A 14,404-nucleotide genomic window follows, 5' to 3' on the forward strand; every position below is an offset into this window, starting at 1 on the left:
GTCAACTCTCTTAAAGACAGCCCCTTCCCCTCTTCCTTGCTGATGCCCAAAGCTTCCATCGGAGAATTCCCTCATAGTTTCTCTTAATGTGCTAGTCCTTGTTGAAATGCAGGTGGCCCTTAGGGAAATGTGATTGGTCCTTTAAATTAAGCCGGTCACTTCAGATCCTGTTTTGAGAGCATGTGTTGATAAAAGAGAGATAGAGTCATATGGGTCTGAACAGTAGGGAGGTAATTGATAAGGTGCTCAGGAGTGGGGGAGGGAGGGAACTAGATACCAGGAACAGAGATTATAACTTGCCTGCTTTGGGAGGGGCCAGGCTAGGCAGTGCCCCCAGCTTCCCCACCTCCTGCCTGATGCCTCATCCGGGGCCTGTGTGGGCCTTCCCACATCATTCACAACCTGCCCCCAAGGTCTGACCTCTGCACCAGGTCACCACCTCTATGATATGAATGTAATGCACCCATCAGCTGTCCCTTAATCTACACAAGCCGACACCATTTTGGCTTCTTATCACTCAGAAGATGGATCTCAGCCTCTTCACCTGATTCCATAAGAAACTTTTTTTTTTTTTTAAAGTCATTGGAGGTGATTCATGTATTTAGGCAGTTGAGTTGGTTTTTTTTTTTTTTTAATATTTATTTGGCTGCGCCGGGTCTTAGTTGCAGCACGCAGGATCTTTTTTTTTTGAGTTGCAGTTTGCAGGATCTTTTTAGTTGCAGCATGTGGGATCTAGTTCCCTGACCAGGGATCAACCCCGGGCCCTCAGCATTGGGAGCACAGAGTCCTAACCACTGGACCACCAGGGAAGTCCCTCCATAAGAAACTTGTTTGCACTCAAAATTCGTGAGGTGTCCGATCTTCCCTGAAAATCTCTAGCATCACCCATAGGGTTCATATCATACAGTGCTCAAATTTTGGCCTGAAGAATGTCCCACCCACACTTCTTTATTCTAGGCTTTCTTCTGAATTCTTCCCAAATTGGGTCTTTTTCTCCATTCAGGACTTTTCCCTGCAGAATTTCTAATTCTTCACGCCTTTACTATGCAGAGAAATTTAACAGTTATCATTTGTTACCTGAGCAATTGTTTGAAGCCTATCACGACATAATTTCTGGACAAGATATGCCGTCATCTGATAAGAATTCTGAGGAACAAGACGTTTTCAGTGATGATAATGGAATATTGCTGCTGTTGCTATTGATGATGACACCAGCTTATTTTCAGTGAGTGCTGCAGCCGTGAGCATGTCACCTGCACCAGGCCAAGTGCTTCACAGATGTTACTTTATTTAATCCCCACGAGAGCCCTTTAAGGAAGGATTATTATTATCTCCATTTTACATGTGTGGAAACTGTGGTGATAGAACTGGAATTTGAATAGAAATCTGTCTCACTCTAAAATCTGCTCTGTCTCTCATGCTCACGGCAGACTGTCATCACTAGTCTTTTGAAGTCTCCTCTCTTGTTTTATTATTTTTTACCTTCATTCACATTACCATTCTCTCCCCCACATGAGCACCCACTATATAATGTTTACAATCCTTTATACATGCACATACTTTCGCTTGAGAAATATTTTGTATTATTAATTTACATAAATGGTATTGTGTTTTAGATATTATTTTCTCTTTTAGAACAAAAGCCAGGGTTTAGAGGAATTTGCCTCTTTTTTTTTTTTTTTCCTCCCTCGATGATTGAGCTGAGACATCTCACCTCATCTTCTCCGGCCCTTGAACTGGGATTTACATCATTGACTCCCCTGGTTCTCAGGACTTTGGATTCAGACTAAATTATCCTCCCCCATGATCTGCAGACGGCAGACCATGGGACTTCTCAGCTTCCATAATCTCGTGAGCCAATTCCTCATACTCAACTTTCTCTCTCTCTCTCTCTCTCCCCCAGCCCCTGACAACCACCATTCTACTCTTTGCTTCTACAAGTTTGGCTATTTCAGATCCCACACATAAATGAGATCATGCAATATTTGTCTTTCTGTGTCTGGCTTATTTCACTTGGCATAATGTCTTCCAAGTTCATCCATATTGTTGTGAATGGCAGGATTGTCTTTTTTTTAATGGCTGAATAATATTCCATTGTGTGTATAATATATATATAATACATACAATATATAGTGTATATAATATAGTATATATACACATATATCACATTTTCTTTATCCATTCATTTGTTGACATTTAGGTTGTGTTCGCATCTTGGCTGTTGTAAATAATGCTGCAATGAACATGGGAATGCAGATGTCTCTTTGAGATACTGACTTCACATCCTTTAGATATATATCCAGAAGTGGGATTACTGTTCATTAGGCAGTTCTATTTTTAATTTTTTGAGTAATCTCCATACTGTTTTCCATAGTGGCTGCACCAATTTGCATTCCCACCAACAGTGCACAAGTGTTCCGTTTTCTCCACAGCCTTGCCAACACTTGCTATCTTTTGTATTTTTGATAAGAGCCATTTTGACAGGTGTGGGGTGATATCCTATTGTGGTTTTAATTTGCATTTCCCTGATGATTAGTGACATAGAGCACCTTTTTATAATATCTACCCATTGGCAATCTGTATGTCATTTTTTGAGAAATGTCTATTCAGATTCTTTGCCCATTTTTTAATCCAGTTATTGGTTTTTTTGCTATTAAGTTGTTTGAGTTTCTCATATATTTTGGATGTTAACCCCTTATCAGATACAGGGTTTGCAAATATTTTCTCCCATTTCACTCTGTTGATTATTTCCATTGCTGTGCAGAAGCTGTCGCTTCTTCTCATAGATGTACAAAGGAATAAAGAAACATGTAATATAGCCAACTTAGACTTTTAAAAAGCATCCAATTAAAAGCATTAAAATGATTGACCTGAAGTTGAGGTCAAAATTATTTTATTATACCTAGAGAACTGACTTAGGAATAGAAAAGTAAATGGGTTCTTCTCTTCAGAAATGCATAAATATTGGGATCTCTGAGAGTAGTGTCAGGCTGGGCTTTAAGAATGATCTAGTTCAATAATTCTCACTTTGGTCTGTAGATACCTGGGGGTTCTAATGACCCTTTAAGGGGCCTGCAAAGTCAAAACTATGTTTATAATAATACTAAGAGGTTATTTGCCTTTTTCACTAGGTTGACACTTGCATTGATGGCATAAAGCAACAGGGGATAAAACTGCTAACTCCAAAGCACAATTTAAGGCAGTGGCACCAAACTGTATGTTTCACCGTTACGTTATGCACTCACAGTAAGAAATCAAAACCAAAACAAAACCTTGATGAAATAATTTTAAAAATTAATTTTATTAAATTTTGAGCTCAAAATATACATATTTTTAATATTCTGTGTGATGAAATAGGAAGTATGCACTTCTGTACTGAAGTACAAAGGCCGTCTTCATTGAAAGCTGTTACACAATTGAGTTCTGAGCTGAACCAGAACAAGCTACCCTTTTTCTCGGAATACCATTTTTAATTGAAAGAATGACTAAAACATTGGTCATTCAGACTTGGGTATTTCTCAGACATTTTCTCAAGAGTGAACAAAGTGAGTCTGTCACTTCAAGGAAAACATCTGACAGTAATTATTGCCAATGATGAAACTCAAGCTTTCAAATGAAAAGTAGAATTTTGGGAAAATTTGTATTCATGATCATGATATTGACAGCTTCCCAGTAAGTAAAGACTTTTCTGAAGATATTGGTGGTGATATTACATTCGATTTTTAAAATATTGTATGTAGTGAGATGGTATCAACGTTTGAAAGATCTGTATAACTTTGTGAACAAATATTTTCAACCGACCAATGCATGGGTGAAAGATCTGTTTAAAGTACAAGAAGGACCAATGAATTTTAATGTAACAGAGTAAGAAACACTTGTTGCTATGGTTTCAGATTCCATAATGCAACTCCTGTTTAAGAAACTACCCCTTGTCGAGTTTTCAGGAAGCATCAAAGAAGAATATCTACAATTATATGAAAAGGCTCTTAAAATGCAACTACAAATCTATGAGGCGGGGTTTTCTTCATAAGCTTCCATTGAACTCTCCTTGGAGAGCAGAGATCATGTTAAATTTGTCTTCTTTTTTTCTTATAGAACCTTGCACAGTACTTTGCACATAAATGTCAAATTAAATGAAGGTGCTTCTGTACTGACAAAAATTAGCTGTCTTGTCTGGCTGGGAAAATGTGTGAAACATCTACAGTCATGTCTTTAAGGTTAACAAAAAAATGTTCACCAAATCCAAAAATAGTAAGGGTATACTGGGGGCAATCTTTAGTAAGTTAGGGTTACTTGGGGATCAGTAAAGGAAAGAACTACTTCATACTGTAGGTAATAAACTTGGCTTCTTATTACTGCTAAGAAAAGACAATGGCAGAAAACAAAAAGGAATTTGAAGATGATTTAGAGAAATATATATATATATATATTTAAGGAGGCCTAAATTCCTACTCTGAGAAGATTTTAAAAATTAATAATTTAGGGCTTCCATGGTGGGGCAGTGGTTAAGAATCGGCCTGACAATGCAGGGAACACGGGTTCGAGCCCTGGTCCGGGAAGATCTCACATGCCACAGAGCAACTAAGCCCGTGAGCCATAACTACGCTCTGAGCCTGCACTCTAGAGCCCACATACCACAACTACTGCAGCCCACACGCCTAAAGCCCATGCTCCACAACAAGAGAAGCCCGTGCACTGCAATGAAGAGTAGCCTCCTGCTCGCCGCAACTTAAAAAGCCCGCGCGCAGCAACGAAAACACAATGCAGCCAAAAATAAATAAATGAAATACATTTTTAAAATTAAAAAAATTAATAATTATATCTACCTGTGTGCTCCTCCCCGATGGTTTCTCCCATTAGCCCCTCAGAGGTAACTACTATCCTGACCTTGGTGTTTCCATTTTTGTGCCTTTTTAAAAAGGTTTATCGTATGTATGAGTGAATGGTTAAGCAATATATTCCTTTGTATAAAGGGCATCACACCATATGGTATCTTCTGGGACTTGCTTTTTGCACTGAATGTTAATATTCCTGATATTCTTTTATGTTGCTGCATTGTAGCTAGGGTTCATTTATTCTACTGTTGTATAGTATTCTGTTCTGTGAAGCTAGCACAACTTATCCATTTTTTCATTGGACAACTGAATTGACTCCAAAGTTTTGATTTTACAAATAGTGCTATTATGAACATTATTGTATTTGTCTTCTGGTGTACATGTACTCGGCATATATATCCGGGCATGGAATTCTGGGTTATAGGGTATGCAAGTATTCGCCTTTACAAGATAATAGATGTGCTTTGTATCTAATGTTTATTTCAGAGATAACATCCAGTGTAGCTGCATTAGGACCTCTGTGAGTTACAGAATCCTAAACTGCACAGGTCATAAACCCAATCTAGTATAACAATTCCTCTTTCCCACCCCCTCTCCAACTTCCCCAGGACAGGTAGAGACAGATAAAAGCTCTCTCTCTCTGCCTCTCTGTCTCTCTCTCTTCATTCTTTCAGTTATGTTCTTGCCTTCCTCATCCCTGATGATAACAGATTCTCTCCCTGAGGCTTCCAAGCTCCTGACCAAATCTGGGCCCCCTGGGGAGAATCTGGAGATTTTGCTGATGCCAGACATACCACTTGTCCTTTAAGGTTCAGCTTAATTCCCATCTTCTTCAGGATGCCTTCCCTTATTATGCTGACCCAATTCAATTCAATGAAACAAAATTTACAAGAGTTTAAATATGCCTCATTAAACTAGACACCAATGAGTCAATGTAGATCAGAGAGCTCAAGGAGCTCTCAAAGTGTTCACCCTCTAGTGAACAGAAATAAGATAGCAAAAAATTAAAATGCAGTGTGACGATAGAGGTCCACACAGACACATGGATGACGAGTACAGAAGTGAGACACTTAGTCAGCTGCACCCACTTCTTCCTTTCTTGATCTAGGTTAGCTTTTATTGTCTGGACATGACTTCCTTATTTAGCATGAGCTTGCAGGATGCATTCATGAACATGGTACCATTAGCTGAAATCAATTCCATGTAGAATGGTTATAACATAGTATCTTTGGAGATCCAACATAGTCCACTGGCAGTTAAGCTTCCACTTTGGTCATCCACCAAATGACGTATCTCTGGTCATCATTTCTTGCAACTCCCATTCATACAGTTGTTAATCGATCCTCTCACGCTGCAGTGATATTTGTGGACTTTTACCAATTTCCAGTTTCTTTCTCATCTTTCCACTTGAAGGTGTTAGGAGCCACCATAAAACTGGCATTTTAGAGGGAGCTAGGAACCACCATAAAACTCAAATTTTAACATCCAGCATGATTCTGTTCCTTTATTTCTTTGTGGCATGTCTGGACCGATCACAGGTACATATTTTGTAAATAACTGTGGGTCCAAACTATACACAGAATAAATGGCACAAAGAAAAAGTACACTGGATAACCTCATACCACATGATTTAGGAGAAACGTGGTAGAACGCTCTTTGGCTGAGGTCATGAAATGGTGTGCTAACTCACTGACCAAAACTTCCTGTAGAATCTGGCAGACTCGCTCTCATTGGCTGAGAATATACAATAGCAGTCCAAGCATAGAAAATAAAGTATTACTATGGTACCAAAATAGATTTATGTATATTTTTAAAGAAAACTATTTCAGAGATGGATTAAAACAAATAATTGCTGCTCTGGCATTGTTCTACTCAATCACATGTTTCTGAGTCCACTAGGATCCTATGGGAAATTTTTATATACCCTGCTTTAATTGTTTAATGGGTAGGAGTATTACTGCCCCTCCATCCCAAATTGTAAACTTTCTATAGACAGAGACACTGTCTTATGGGTATACTTAACATAGCATCAACTTGGGCATGTAGCAGAGGCCAACAAAATACCAGCACATAATTAATATTTGCTGAATAAGGCTAGGAGGAGAGAATAAGTAGAAGAAGCAAAGGTCCACCCCAGAGTCCAACACCTCCATTAGGCTGGGGTTTCCCAACCTCAGCACTATTGACATTTTGGACCAGATAATCCTCTGTTGTGGAAGGCTGTTCTGTGTATTATAGGATGTTTAGCAGCATCCCCAGCTTCTACTCACTAGACACCAGGAGCACACCCTCCCTGCAATGTAACAATCAAAAATTTCTCCAGACATTGCCAAATGTCCCCTAGGGTGGGGAGGGATTGCCCTTGGTTGAGATTGCTGCATTAAATCTATCATCTCATTGCTTCTCTTTCAATCACCAGATTCTGGTCTGGGCAACAGAAGGCAACTCCTGGTCTAGATAGAGCAGGAATATGTTGTCATGTTCAGGGAGAATATACAATTATAGCTAAACTCTAATTACCACTTTGTACACGTTTATTTATACTCACCTATCCCTGTTAACTCTAGCGAAACACTGGGCAGCTTGTAAAACTACTTATGCTTAAGTATGGAACAGAAAGAGGACAACTAGAGAGAGTTGGATTTATTGGGGGTAGTTGAGCAACACGGCAGGTGAATTATTTACTAATATTTGGCAGGATCCTTTGTGGCCTGAAGCTTCAGGTGGCTGGACAAGTCCCTCAGCTCCATGACCAGGTGACCAAGGATGACCCTCATATCCTGTATTTGTTTGAGGAGAATACGCATCTGGTGATGCAGATGGGGATCTGGGAAGTGCAGAGGAGAAGAGGAGCCCAGATCCTTAGAAGAAGGGGTGGGCAGTGGAGGCAGAGGCCCAGGGGGCTCCGTAGAAGTAGTTTCTGGAGCAGCTGATTTCTGAGGAGCTGGATTCAAGGTGGGGGGTGCAGCAGAGCTGGAGGGACCTGGATTATGGGATAGGAGACACAGACAAGAGTGAAGTCTGACTCTGGCCCTACCCTCATATTCCTGGTCAGTCTTTCTTATTCTCTGAAAATAGCTGTGGGGCCCAATGGCAACAAAATCTTGAGGACTCTGGTCCAAATTTGAATGTGAAGCATAGTTACTTCTGCTTGAAAATCTTGCACAATGAAGCCTCATCATTAGAGGACTATGGATATTAGCCAGTTCTTCCCCTTTCAGTCTAATTCCTTACAACATGCATGTGGTAACTGGTCCTAGGTCAACTTCTTATTGTATATGCCATTAGTGTAATTCCTTACCCTTGTGCCAGCCTTCAGTGTTTTGAGGACACCTCTGCTGGCCCCTCGAGTCACCTCCTCCTCAGAATGAGCATCTCCCATTCCTCCCATTATTTTCCTTCTGACATGACCCAAGCGCCCTCACTACCCTGGACACCTCCTCTGGGTATATTTCAGGTCAAATGCAGCCTTCTTAATGGGGACTCCCAGAATTGAATAAGAACTCCAGACTACTTCGTCCTCACAGTAGATACTATATTCCTACAAATGCCCAGAGGTCATGTAGGGAGTGTAAAGTCTATGGGGAAGCAGCTGTGGAGTTGGCTCAGGTCTTCGTTTGATGAGGTATACGCCACAGTCTGAGGGAGAAGTTTCCTATTTGTGCTTTCTTCCATCACTAGGGACTCTGGCTTATGGTTCCTGCCTCCCATGTGTCCTTTCTTAACCTGCTTACACTGAACCTTAGCTCAAAAACCCAATTGTCCTATTCCCCCCCTACCCCTGCCTTTTCACACACACCAGACATATACACACTAACTCACCCTGCACCCTGATCTCCAGCTTGGGGCTCTGTTTCCAAACTTGGTTGTCCTCAGTGGCTGCTTCACACCAGTAGGACCCAGAGTGTGCCTCTGAAGCAGTAGGGATCTGGAATTCTGAGGAAGGGCCCCTGCTACGCACTGTCCTGCTGTCCTTGTAGAAGGAGAAGAGGAGGTGGGCAGCTGACCTCTGCAGGGGCAGCTTTGTCTGACAGCTCAGGGTTACCGGGCTTCCCTCTTGGGGCTCAGCTGAAGGTGTGGCTCTGAGAACCGGGGCTCGAAACAGTTCTGGGGGAGAGATAGGTGAGGAAGAAGAGCTCAGCCATCCTACATTCAGGTGGACCCATGACAGGCAAAGACCCCCAGTCACACTTTCCTTCCCCTATTTCTATCGGGAAGGAGTTCTCTTAGAGAAGTTCCCATTTGAAACTTTCAAGTCCTATCTCTCTTCAATAGACAGGACTAGAAAAGATCTAGAGATGGGCACATCTGACCGTAATCCAGATGCCTAGTCAGTGAACATTGGGAAGCATAGAACTGTAGGACAAAACAGCAGGAAACATGCTGAACTTGGAGTTGGGCTAAATGACTTGAAAAGGCAATGCTAAGATGCTGCCCCTTTTGAAGCCCAACTTGGACATTTGTCAGTAACCTGCTCCTTAACCCTTCAGTGACCTTACCATCTCCAGTGAAAGACATTTCTGGTCCCTCTGTCTCTCCCCACCTGCCTCTGCCACAATGACACGGCCTCTAGCTCTTACCTTGAACTGTGATAGCCACAGGAGATGCCGTTTCTGGGCTCCCAGGACCAGGGCTCCTGAAGATAGCACTGCAGTGGTAGTGCCCGCTGTCTGCCTTTCGCGCCACGGCGATGGAGAATTCCTTGTTAGGTCCAGGGGGACCCAGGGCTGAGCCATCTTGGTAAAAGGTGACCTGGGTCAGTGGCCAGTCTTGCCAGGCCTGGCAGCGCAGAACCAGAGGGTCTCCCTCAAATATAGGCCAGGCTGGACTTTGGAGGATCAGCCAGTCTGCGGTCCAAAGCAAGAGCTGAGTGTGACCCACTGCCTTCCTTGGGAGCTCCCTCAGTGCTGCCCACAACAGACCACTCTAATCTTTCTCTGAGGGGCCAGGTAACTTTCACCACTGGTTGGGAGTATGGAACAATTTCTCTAGGGCCTAGCACAGAGGGCACCCTGGCTTCTTGGGCTGAAGATGGGGCAGATGATATCTCATCCCCTGGCCAGTTTCAGGGGGCACCTTCCTGAGTGGGCTGTGGGGCTGAAAGGAGAACTTTGGGAAATGGGAGAAAGACCTGGCCTGCACTGGTCAGTCCTTCCTGGGACCTCACCGTAGGACACAATCAGATGGAAGGGTTCACTGAAAGTGTAGCCCTTGACCTGGAAGTCGACTTCCCTTGGGTCCGTCAAGTCATCCTCAGTGTGGCAGCTGCCCTCCTGGGTGCTGACAGGTCCTTCGCACTGGAGCGCCTCAAAACCGGCAGCTGAGGAGGGCATGGTCCGAGAAGAACCAGAAAATGATGCTGTGATTGGAGAAAGAGGACAGGAAATTGCTTTCCGCAAGAGTTCCTCCCTCTCCTCAGGGAATTATATTTTTTAGAGTGGAATAGGAAGACATCAAAACATTTTTTCCAAGAGACCCATATGGATCTCTCGGAGGGATACAGCTGACTTGATTCGCTGGCTTCCAGGTGCTGTCAGTGAACGGACTGTGGTTTGAAGAAGGGGTGCGGGGGAGAGAATGGTGAACTCACCAGCATGACATCCAGCTGCAGTGCAGGAAGCCAGAGGCCAAAGACAACGAGGACCCCAGAGCCGGCAGACACAGGACAGGAGGGAAAGGGAGATGATCAGATTCTAACATTTGTTGGGTGTTTACCACATACCAGACACTGCCAGCCATGTTCACACCTTATCACACAAATCTTGCAAGATTTCTAGGTATGTGATTTCACTCCCATTTTATAAATCTTAAATGAAACAGGTTTAGAAAAGTCAATTCGTTTACCCCCAATTTAAAAAGAGAGTAGGGAGTGGAGCAAGAAACTCAGGTATGTCTGAGTCCAAAATCAGTGTTCTTTTTACTTCATTGTTCAGACATGATCTACTTTAGTCTTCAGACCTTCCTTGGGGACTTTCTTCCAAATTTTCATTTCCCCAAATTCACTTGGTTCTTCATCCTTGAACATGTTATCTACAAACTAGCTTTTAGTATCTTCTTCCTTGCTCCCCCTTTCAGGTCTTCCTTTTTCAGCCATCTCTAACTTAATATCCTCTGTCCCTTGAACTTTCCCTGGCAACGGTAGAGTCCATCCTGTGTCTTTCTCTCTACACCTGAACCTCTACTCTCAGTCTGTACTGGTAACTATGGAACAATTCTTTCTTTGCTTGGGGTTGAATAGAGTTACAGATTTCTCACTACATGTCTCCTCAACCTATCTCTTAGTTCCATGGTTGACCAAGGCAAGGTAAATTTCTCCCATCTCCACGACTGCTTCTTGTCCCTCATAATGCCTCTCCTCCTCTTCTGGCTCCATGGTCATTAACATGTACTCAGTTATTCACTCTGTCCTTTCCTATCCTACTTGCTTTTGTTCCCTTCCACTTCCAAAGGCCCAGGACTCTTCTTTGACCTTGTAACCTCCCTTAGCAAGGTCCCTCTCTACTTCCTAATTCTCATTAAATAGTACCAAGTACTTTCTTTAGATCCTCTCTCAGCTCCCTTCACCACTCTGCTACCCATTTTCAGTTCCTCCATTGTCACTCAACTAGACTCAGCCTCCTGTCTTTTTCTAAAATAAAATACTGTTGGGCTATCAGGCACTTTCACTCAATAAACTATGTAGTAGTTGTTATTATTCTCGTTTTATGGATAGGAAAACCAAATTCAGAAATATGAAAAGTGACTTTTTCAAAGTGGCATAGAGCTGGTAACTAAAAGAAGAGGGGCTTGAAAACAGAGCATCTGATTCCATGTCTAGAGTTCTCACAACAATACCACTGCTGTATCTTAATACAGTCACCCAGTCCTGTCTCTATGAGTTCAATAAAACAACTCTTGTGCAGGGATAAAGCAGGTGCTGAGAATTCAAAGATAAATAAGAGAAAGTTAAAAAACAAACAAAAAGGCATTGTCCCTGCCTACAAATAACTCTCAGTTCAGTGGATGCACAGGCATGGGAAGAGATTGTTTCAGCACAAGGAAGAAAGTAATATGAAAGAATTATCACAGGTAGCCATCAAAGCAGAGAGGAGGGTTCAAGGAAGATTTCCCGGTAAAGATGCCACCTAAGCTGAGTCTTTAGGGATGCCAAGAGTCTGTAAGTGAGAGAGGAATAGGGAGCAATGGGGAGAGCTCATTTCAGGCAGAGGTAGCAGTATGAGCAAAACTTTGGAGATAGGTAAGGGTCTGGTGTGTGAATATAAGCAAGTTGGGATTTATTAGAGAATAAATTGCAAGGCTCAAAGGGTGAGAGAAGAAGCTGAAAAGTTTTAAAAGATGCCAAGTTATGGTGGACCCTTAATGCCATGATAAGTATCTTAGGCTAGCAGACTTGGATTTTAGAAATCACTCTGGCTGCAGAGTGCAGAATGTATTTCAAGGACACAAGGCTGAGATATGAAGATTAGTTAGGAAGCTGTTGGTCTAGCCCAAGACAGAAATGATGAGGGCTTGTCCTAGGATACCGTTAGTTATGTTTCAGGGAAGAGACGGGCTCTAAGACCAACTTAGAAGGTAGACATTGCCAAACTTGATAATTGATCATGTGTAGAGGATGAAGGAGAAGGAGGAATCTAGGTTGTCTCCCAAGTTTTTGACCAGGATATCAGGGTGGATACCATTAACTGAGATCAGAAATAGTGAAAGATGAAATTAGGAGAATTCCCTTGTGGCCTAGTGGTTAGGATTCTGGGCTTTCACTGCCATGGCCTGGAGTTCAATCCCTGGTCAGGGAACTGAGATCCCACAAGCCCGCAAGCAGTGTGGCACAGCCAAAAAGAAGATGAAATTAGGAGAGGGAGGGACCAAGAGGACAGAGCTCTGGGCATATTGTGCTGAGATACCTTGAAACATACAGGTAGCTATGTCTTGTGCAAAGCTTGATGTTTGAATGTGAAACTCAAAAGCATGATTAGGGTTGGAGATATGACTTAGACCTCTTAATTATAGAGTTGTAGTGGTAAAAATTATACAGACAAATAGCTTACTAAGGAGACTGTAAATTAAAAAGTAGGGAGGCAAGGATACAACTGTAGAAAACACCAGTCTTTAAGAGAAAGAGGGACTTCCCTGGTGGCGCAGCAGTTAAGAATCCGCCTGCCAATTCAGGCGACATGTGTTCAAGCCCTGGTCCGGGAAGATCCCACATGCCGCGGAGCAACGAAGCCTGTGCGCCACAACTACTGAGCCTGCATGCCACAACTACTGAAGCCCATGCACCTAGAGCCCACACTTCACAACAAGAGAAACCACCGCAATGAGAAGCCCGTGCGCCAGAATGAGGAGTAGCCCTCGCTCGCCACAACTAGAGAAAGCCCATGCACAACAACGAAGACCCAATGCAGCCAAAAAAAAAAAAAATTTAATTAATTAATTAATTAAAATAAATAAATAAAATAAAAATTTTTTTTAAAAAAAGAGAAAGAGAAGCCACCAAAGGGACCAAGCGAGATACATGGAGTACAGGGAGAAGCCAGGGGAGTAGAGATTGCCGAGGAAGAACAACTGATCAACAGTGCCCAATACAGAGAAGCCCAGCAGGATAAGATTTTAAAAATGTGCAGTGTTGGGCTTCCCTGGTGGCGCAGTGGTTGAGAGTCTGCCTGCCAATGCAGGGGACACAGGTTCGTGCCCTGGCCCGGGAAGATCCCACATGCCGTGGAGCAGCTGGGCCCGTGAGCCATGGCCTCTGAGCCTGAGCATCCAGAGCCTGTGTTCTGCAACGGGAGAGGCCACAACAGTGAGAGGCCCGCGTACCGCAAAAAAAAAAAAAAAAAAAAAAAAAAAAAAAAGTGCAGTGTCAGTATAAAGGTCATAGCACCCTGACCAAAACTTCCAGGGGAAGTTTCCAGTGGAAGCCAGACTGCAAGCATTGAGGAGTGAGTGAAAAGTGGGGAAGTGGAGAAAGCAAGTTCAGACTACTCTTTCAAGAAATTTATCTGAGAAAAGGAAGAAAAGAACTGAGATGGTAGCTAAAGAAGACATCATAGTCAAGGGGACTTTTAGGATGGAAAAACTTTGAAGATTTTTATATTCAGAAAGAGCCATTCAGTCCTGCACACCAAACTTGCTTATACTATCCTTCTTATCCCACCTGAACACGGCTTCTTTGGAGGGCTGAAGTTAGTCCCTGCTTCTTTCCTGGGTCTTTTCCCCAAAGTCAGGAATATCTCCATTTCCACACATTCAAAGATTTTACTTACCCAGTAGCATCTGGGCTGCCCAGAGCATAGCAGGAGAAAAGTAGAAGACCCCAGCCATGAGGACACAGCCCAGCTTCATGGTGACTGTGTTTAGGTCCCCTGCAGCTTCTAACACACTGATTTTCTTCAACACGATACCTCTCAAATTAGAAAAGAGGAAGTAAATCTAACTGTCTGATCTCCTTTCATATGGGACCTATTTTAAAATTTTATTTATTTATTTGTTTATTTATTTATTTATTTTTGGCTGTGTCAGGTCTTAGTTGTGGCGCGCGGGCTTCTCTCTAGTTGTAGTGCGCAGTCTCCAGA

General features: G+C 42.7%; 1 protein-coding gene across 1 annotated transcript; it reads right to left on the reverse strand.

Moving 5' to 3' along the window:
* Positions 1–7,519: 7,519 nt before the first annotated feature.
* On the reverse strand, positions 7,520–14,174 carry FCRLA (Fc receptor like A; the record flags this gene model as incomplete). The annotated part of the gene is made up of 6 exons (XM_082671050.1): positions 7,520–7,818; positions 8,658–8,942; positions 9,416–9,682; positions 10,003–10,155; positions 10,426–10,440; positions 14,096–14,174. The coding sequence occupies 6 exons, from the start codon at positions 14,172–14,174 to the stop codon at positions 7,520–7,522; spliced, it is 1,098 nt and encodes a 365-aa protein (XP_082527176.1).
* Positions 14,175–14,404: the final 230 nt, after the last annotated feature.

The sequence above is a fragment of the Grampus griseus genome (assembly GCF_964374135.1).
Source record: "Grampus griseus genome assembly, chromosome: 1".
Taxonomy (NCBI): Eukaryota; Metazoa; Chordata; class Mammalia; order Artiodactyla; family Delphinidae; genus Grampus; species Grampus griseus.